Source organism: Podarcis tiliguerta, assembly GCF_965153285.1.
Source record: "Podarcis tiliguerta genome assembly, chromosome: 1".
Classification (NCBI taxonomy): Eukaryota; Metazoa; Chordata; class Lepidosauria; order Squamata; family Lacertidae; genus Podarcis; species Podarcis tiliguerta.
The window spans coordinates 132,033,986-132,041,486 of NC_139534.1; the positions used below are offsets into that span (position 1 = coordinate 132,033,986).

The 7,501-nt window shown below is 48.0% G+C and overlaps 1 protein-coding gene across 2 annotated transcripts in view; it reads left to right on the forward strand.

The window, feature by feature from the left end:
• Positions 1-7,501, forward strand: part of NEMF (nuclear export mediator factor) — a 47,513-nt gene extending 40,012 nt beyond the window's left edge. Inside the window, exons 29-33 of one of the 2 annotated variants that reach the window (XM_083434830.1) lie at positions 3,936-3,968; positions 5,079-5,185; positions 5,279-5,322; positions 6,828-6,907; positions 7,071-7,501. In XM_083434830.1, coding sequence (XP_083290956.1) covers positions 3,936-3,968; positions 5,079-5,185; positions 5,279-5,322; positions 6,828-6,907; positions 7,071-7,148 — 342 coding nt within the window. In that variant the 3' untranslated portion in view covers positions 7,149-7,501. The remainder of the gene's footprint in view (positions 1-3,935; positions 3,969-5,078; positions 5,186-5,278; positions 5,323-6,827; positions 6,908-7,070) is intronic. The other variant, XM_083434831.1, reaches the window with a different exon arrangement.

Genomic DNA, 7,501 nt, shown 5'->3' on the forward strand with positions numbered 1-7,501 from the left:
CACCGAGAAGGCCCTCTGCCTGGTTCCCTGTGGCTTTGCTTCTCGCAGCGAGGGAACCGCCAGAAGGCCCTCGGAGCTGGACCTCAGCGTCTGGGCAGAACAGTGGGGGTGGAGACGCTCCTTCAGATAATTTGACGAATGCAACAATATAGACTAAGACATGCAAGACGCGGGGGGTATTCAGCTCAGAACAGGCTCGTTGAAATTGGAGTGGAGGAGAAGGCTCCGGCTCTTGTGTTCAAATTTTGCTTGCTGGTTTCCCATTGAGGAATTTGATTGGCTCCTGTGAGACCAGGATGCTGGACTCGATGGGCCATTGGCCTGATCCAGCAGGCTTTTCTCGTGTTCTTGATTTCACTGGGTGTACTCTGAGTAGGACTCAGAATCATGGAATTAGAAGGGACCCTGAGAGTCAGAATCATTGGGTAGTAGTTGATTACTACCCAGTAGTAGTACAGTGGTACCTCGGATTACATTACAGATGCTTCAGGTTACAGACTCTGCTAACTCAGAAATAGTACCTCAGGTTAAGAACTTTGCTTCAGGATGAGAACAGAAATCGTGCTCCGGCGGCGCGGCAGCAGCAGGAGGCCCCATTAGCTAAAGTGGTGCTTCAGGTTAAGAACAGTTTCAGGTTAAGAACGGACCTCCAGAATGAATTAAGTTCTTAACCCGAGGTACCACTGTACAGTAACAAAAGCAGGCAGTTTTAAAATCCCAGCCGCCAGATTCAAAGCAGTGAACAGCCGCACTGTGTGAGATTTCTCTATTTTCCAGCTTCTGGGCCTCCCGAAAGCTGGGCTTCTTTGCACCTTTCTCCCCCCGCCCCCATTTTTTTGCTGAAGGCTCAGCGTGTTGCCTGAGATGGTTTCACTCTACATCAAAGACAGCACTGAGTCCAGCAAGCTAGAAATCTCAAAAGGGGCTGGACACCTGCACATAATCAGGAGTAATTTAGTACTGAGGATGTGCTCTCATCCCCCTGATCAAAATGCTCAAGGAGACTTTGATGAATGAAATCAAGGAAGCATCTGAAAATAGGAGTAGTAAAGGGTGATTTCAAGCACCCTCACGTAGACTGGCTAGATATGTGTTCCAGTTGTGACAAAGGGGCAATATTTCTAGATACCCCTAATAATGTTGTTGTTGTTTAGTCGTTCAGTCGTGTCCGACTCTTCGTGACCCCATGGACCAGAGCACGCCAGGCACTCCTGTCTTCCACTGCCTCCCGCAGTTTGGTCAAACTCATGCTGGTAGCTTCGAGAACACTGTCCCACCATCTCGTCCTCTGTCGTCCCCTTCTCCTTGTGCCCTCCATCTTTCCCAGCATCAGGGTCTTTTCCAGGGAGTCTTCTCTTCTCATGAGGTGGCCAAAGTATTGGAGCCTCAGCTTCAGGATCTGTCCTTCCAGTGAGCACTCAGGGCTGATTTCCTTAAGAATGGATGCGTTTGATCTTCTTGCAGTCCATGGGACTCTCAAGAGTCTCCTCCAGCACCATAATTCAAAAGCGTCAATTCTTCGGCAATCAGCCTTCTTAATAATAATAATAATAATAATAATAATAATAATGTTGTTGTTTAGTCGTTTAGTCGTGTCTGACTCTTCGTGACCCCATGGACCAGAGCACGCTAGGCAATAATAATAATAATAATAATAGACTGTGCACTAACAGTTGGTGTTAGAACTGTGACCCTCGACTTAATTTTGAGTGGCGCCCAGGACCTGGTGCGAGATGTAAGCGTTGTTGAGCCAAATATAGATGCAAATGGCCAAGGAAATCCAGCACAGTCACATTTGATTTCAAAAGAGGAAATTTGTCCCAAATGAGGAGATTGGTAAAGAGGAGGTTAAAAGACAGAGGGTCAAATCGCCAAAACGCTTGGGAGTTGTTTAAGACCACAATGTTAGAAACTCTAGTGTGTCCAGCAGATCAGGAAAAGGCGGTACCGTGAGAGCCAAGAGACCCCCCCAGCTTGGACCCCAGGCAGAGTCAGAGAAGCTATTGGAGGCAAAAAGGGTGTTGTCCACATGAAAAGAACGCAAAGGAACACAAATCTGGCAAAGGAAGTGCAGATAGAAAGGGATGCTTTAAAAAAAGCTTTGAAGAACCAACAACAGGAAGCTCTTTAAATATGTTAGTAGCAGAAAACCATCTAGGGAGGCAGTTGGTTCCTCGGATGACTAGGGAGTCAAAGGAGTTGTAAAGGAGGATCAAGAGATTGCGGAGAAGCTAAATGATTTCTGTGCATCTCTCTTCACGGCAGAGGATATAGGGCAAATATCAGAGCCTGGATTAACCTTTGCAGGAGGCAAGTCTAAAGAACTGAGACTGTGGTGGCAAGAGATGATGTTCCAGGCCTGATAGACAAAATAAAAATTGACAGATCGTCACACCTGGATGGCATCCACCCCAGAGTTCTCAAGGAACTCAAATGTGAAATTTCTGATCTTTGCACAAAAATATGTTAACTTATATGTAACAGATCAGCCCCCACACCTGACAACTGGCAAGCCGGCAATGTAATGCAATTTTTAAAAAAGGGATTTGGGAAGCCATTCTGGAAATTACAGGCCTGTTGCCTTAATGTTTGGAAAACTAGTGGAGAGTGTTGTTAAGGATAAAATAACCCGGCACATAGAAGAACAAGCCCCACTAAAGCAGAGCCAGCATGGCTTCTGCGAAGGAAAGTCCTGTCTCACGAACCTAGTTATTTGAGAGTGTCAGCAAGCATATCAACAGAGGTGATCCGGCTGACATTGTTTACTTGGACTTTCAAAACGCTTTCGACAAAGTACCTCACCAAAGGCTCTTGAGTAAGCTTAGCAGTCAAGGAATAAGAGGAGAAGTCATCTTGCGGATAAGGAATTGGCTAAGTTGCAGGAAGCAAACAGCAGGAATAAAGGGACAGTTCTCTGAATGGAAATAAGTAGGAAGTGGAGTCCCCCAGGGAACAGGACTGGGACCTGTGCATTTTGACTTGTTCATAAACGATCTAGAGCTAGGAGTCACTTCTTAAAATGAGATTGCAAGGAGCTCCAAAAGGACCACTCCTAGTTGAGTGAATGGGAAGTAAAATGGTAAGTGCAATTCAGTGTAAACAGGGGTAGATACATGGAGGGGCCAAAAACATAAATTTAACATAAACGTTCATGGTGACTGACCAGGAATGAATGAGACCTTGAGGTCCTAGTGACAATGTCGTGAAAAAGGCAAATTCCATGTGAGGGATCATTAGGAAAGGAATTGCAAATAAAACTGCCAGAATCATAATGCCATTATATACAAATCTTCTCGAGCAACCACATTTAGAAGACTATGTACAGTTCTGGTCGCCTCAACTCAGAGAGGATATGGTAGAGTTGGAAAACGTTGAGAAAAGGGCCACCAAGAGGACTGATAATTTTGAGTGAAGGAAGGTTGCAGCGTTCAGAACTTTTAAGCTTAGAGAAAAGGCAAGCGAGAGGCAGTACGATAGAAGTTTATGAAATAGCACAGAGGAAGAGGGCAGTTTTTCTCCCTCTGATAACAATAGAACTCATCGATATCCAATTCAGCTGAGTGTTGGAAGATTCAGGATAGATAAAAAGACAGGACTTCTTCATGCAGCGTATAGTTAAACTGTGGAACTCATTGCCACAGGAGGCAGTCATGGCCACTAACCGGGATGGCTTGAAAAGAGGATTAGACGATTTCATGGAGGAGGAGGAGGCTCCTAGACACAATGTCTACGCTCTGCCTCTACAATCAGAGGCAGAAATGTATCTGGACGCCAGTTACTGGAAACCACAGGAGGGGAGAGTTGCTCTTGTGCTCAGTTCCTGCTGGCTGGCTTTCCGGTTGGCCATTGTGAGAGCAGGACGCTGGACTCCGTGGTCCCTTGGCCTCATCCAGGAGGACTCTTACGTTCTTACATTCTTATGTTGACTTTTGCAGGACGATCAGGACCAGGATCAGCTGGGGAACGAGGTAAATACAAAATGCCCAGTTTCTGGGGGAATGTTGGAAGTGCTTTGACTCGGTCAGATCCGTTGTATCCTGAACATGAGAGAGGTGTGGCTTGGGGAGGGAACATGAAGATCCCTCCTCAGAATGTGTTCTCCCTGCCCCCCCCCCCCAAGTTAATGCAAGGAATCATCAGCACGGTGTATTCTTCGAACCCTTTTCTCTTATTTCTGTTGAGTTTCACCTGGTGACGAGCCACTCACAGGTATCCTGTTGCCAAAAAGGCTGAAGGAGGTTCCTTCCTTTGTTTTATGAAATGAATGCCACACGTTCTTCATCCAGTGGCTCTGGAAATAGCTTAAGGTAAAGGTAAAGGGACCCCTGACCGTTAGGTCTAGTCGTGGCCGACTCTGGGGTTGCGGCGCTCATCTCGCTTTACTGGCCGAGGGAGCCGGCGTACAGCTTCCTGGTCATGTGGCCAGCATGATTAAGCCACTTCTGGCGAACCAGAGCAGCACACGGAAATGCCGTTTACCTTCCTGCCGGAGTGGTACCTATTTATCTACTTACACTTTGACGTGCTTTCGAACTGCTAGGTTGGCAAGAGCTGGGAGCGAGCAACGGGAGCTCACCCCATCGTGGGGATTCGAACCGCCGACCTTCTGATCGGCAAGTCCTAGGCTCTGTGGTTTAACCCACAGCACCACCCGCGTCCCTGGAAATAGCTTAGTGTCCGTTTTTAAAAAAAGATTCTTACATGGGAGCATTTGAGTGAAATATGGAATGGCCGCAAAAGACCATAAAGAAAATTTGTGTACGTACATACATATATCCATTTGGCCAATGGGGAGTCTTTAAAGACTGTATAAACCACCACCACCCCATGTGTAAATACTGTGCAGCACATACAAAAAGAAATGAATTACAAAGTTAAAACTGTGAAGAGTCCAATTAAATCTCTGTCAAGCCAGCATGAGTGGTTTGCGTGTTTCTACCCCAAGAAAGCTGGCTTGAATGCATGTGTGTCTAAAGGATTTGCCGGAAAGGATAAAGCACAGAAAAATCCCCAGAGCCAGGCATGCCCACCCCTCTCCCTTCACAGCCTCTGCTCCCATCGCCTCTGTTCTGTTTCAGGAAGGAGAGACGCTGTATGATTCTCTGACTGGGCAGCCCCACCTGGAAGACATTCTCCTCTTCGCCATCCCATTCTGCGCCCCTTACACCACCATGACCAACCACAAGTGAGTGGCAGCGACTCTCGGCCCATTGGAATTGTCCCTTGTAAAAGGGGCCTCCGATTAAACCTTGTGTTTGTTCTTGTTCTTTTTTTAAAGATACAAAGTCAAGCTGACCCCTGGCACACAGAAGAAGGGCAAAGGTATTGTATGCTCTCCGTTGAGTTTCTTTCCAGGTCCTTTTTGGTCTTCTAGCCAGTGGATCAATTGCACACACACAAATTCCGCAGGGCAGCATCACTCGGGAAACTTGAGCGTTACGAGGCAGCTTGACCTCTTACCGTATTTTTCGCTCCGTAAAACGCACCTGACCATAAGACACACCAAGTTTTTAGAGGGGGAATGCAGGGGGAAAAAATATTCTTTAAAGGGAGCGCTGAGCAGAGCCTGTATGCATCCTAGGCTCTGCTCAGCACTCCCTTTCACGAGCCGCGCGGAGCGTGTGTGTGGTCCTTGCGGGCTTTTCCCCAAGAGCCGCACACACGCTCCGTGTGGCTCTTTAAAGGGAGTGCAGCTCTTGGGGGCTTTTCCAGGAGGTGGGGGAAGGGACAGAGGGGCTAAGCCAGAAGCTGAAACAGCAAGCGGGAGCGCTGCGCAGCGATCCCTTTCGCTGTTCTGGCTTAGCCACACAGCCTGCATTCACTCCATAAGATGCACACACATTTCCCTTTACTTTTTAGGAGGGGAAAAGTGCGTCTTATAGAGCGAAAAATACGGTAAATTCGTGGGGCCAAATTTCATGCTTACACTCCAATCTCTCAATGTCATTATCACATCATATGATTGACTGGTTGGTTTTCCTGTCCACCTGTCAAAATCCCTTCTGCAGTGTCCCCAGCCACCCAGCAGCCAGTCATGTCTGGCATCAGGTGGGCTTGACTTACCCCAAACGGCCTTGTGGGCCAAATAATAATAATAATTTATTATTTGTACCCCGCCCATCTGGCTGGGTTTCCCCAGCCACTCTGGGCGGCTTCCAACAAAGATGAAAAATACACTAAAATGTCATATATTAAAAACTTCCCTGAACAGGGCTGCCTTCAGATGTCTTCTGAATGTCAGGTAGTTGTTTATTGCTTTGACATCTGATGGGAGGGCGTTCCACAGGGCGGGCGCCACTACCGAGAAGGCCCTCTGCCTGGTTCCCTGTAACTTGGCCTCTCACAGCGAGGGAACCACCAGAAGGCCCTCGGAGCTGGACCTCAGTGTCTGGGCTGAACAATGGGGGTGGAGACGCTCCTTCAGGTATACTGGACCGAGGCCCTTTAGGGCTTTAAAGGTCAGCACCAACACTATGAGGAGGCCATGTGGGTCCCATTTGGCCGCAAATCTGGAGGTTCCCTTTCACTGCTATAGAAAGATGGGTAGCCCAGAAATCTGTCCGGCTTGCAAACAACCACTCACCTGTCCTCTGTAGTGATTTGAGAATCATCTCCAGGTAAGCAAGCTTGGGGTGCTTTCCCCCCTTTGGCCTGCAATGTGCCCCCTGACTTCCACAGTGGGCAGAAAGGCTCGCGATCCGTCAGTTGAGTGGTGGCCGCGGTGAACCTGCTTGCAAGGATGTTCTAAGTGAACAAACTGCGGTACATTTCTGTCTCTGCTGGTGGCCCCCTGCCCCATAAATCTGGGCCTTCTGTCTTCCCAACAGCTGCAAAAACGGCTCTGCACAATTTCATGCAGTCCAAGGAGGCCACCCCAAGAGAGAAGGATCTCTTTCGCAGCGTCAAGGTAAGAAGCTGGGCAGGCCTGCAGCTTTGGCCGAAAGCAAGTGGCGTCTGCTTCCGGAGCCAATTTGTGTGGTTTTTTCCTAACCAAGTTTTCTGCTAACAGAACAAAGGTTTTGCTCTATGTACAGCTGATCAAGATGGAATCATGTGATTCTCTTCTACAGGATACAGACCTGTCCAGAAATATTCCGGGCAAAGTGAAGGTGTCGGCCCCCAATCTCCTGAACCTGAAAAAGAGGTGAGGGGCCACTGCTCACAGCACCGCCGGCCTGCAGCCCTGGACTGCCTTCACCCACTGCCAAGAGTGACAACTGACCTCCCTGTCTGGGCCTCCTTCCAGTTTTGCAAATACAAGTGTGACTGATACTGATGACTTCTGTTACTTATTTGGCCAAAGTGAGAGCAGAACCATCCTTAGCTCCAGTTTTCAGATCACAGCTATGTGTGGAAGCGGGTTATGGTCTACCGTATTACCGAACTGCCCGAGTCCTTCTCATGTTTTAGACTCCAGATTTGAGCGTTCATATTGCTACAGTGTCCAGAAAGCTGCTTATGGGACATCTTGCTGAGATGCTTATTAAAGGCCTCAGTCCCC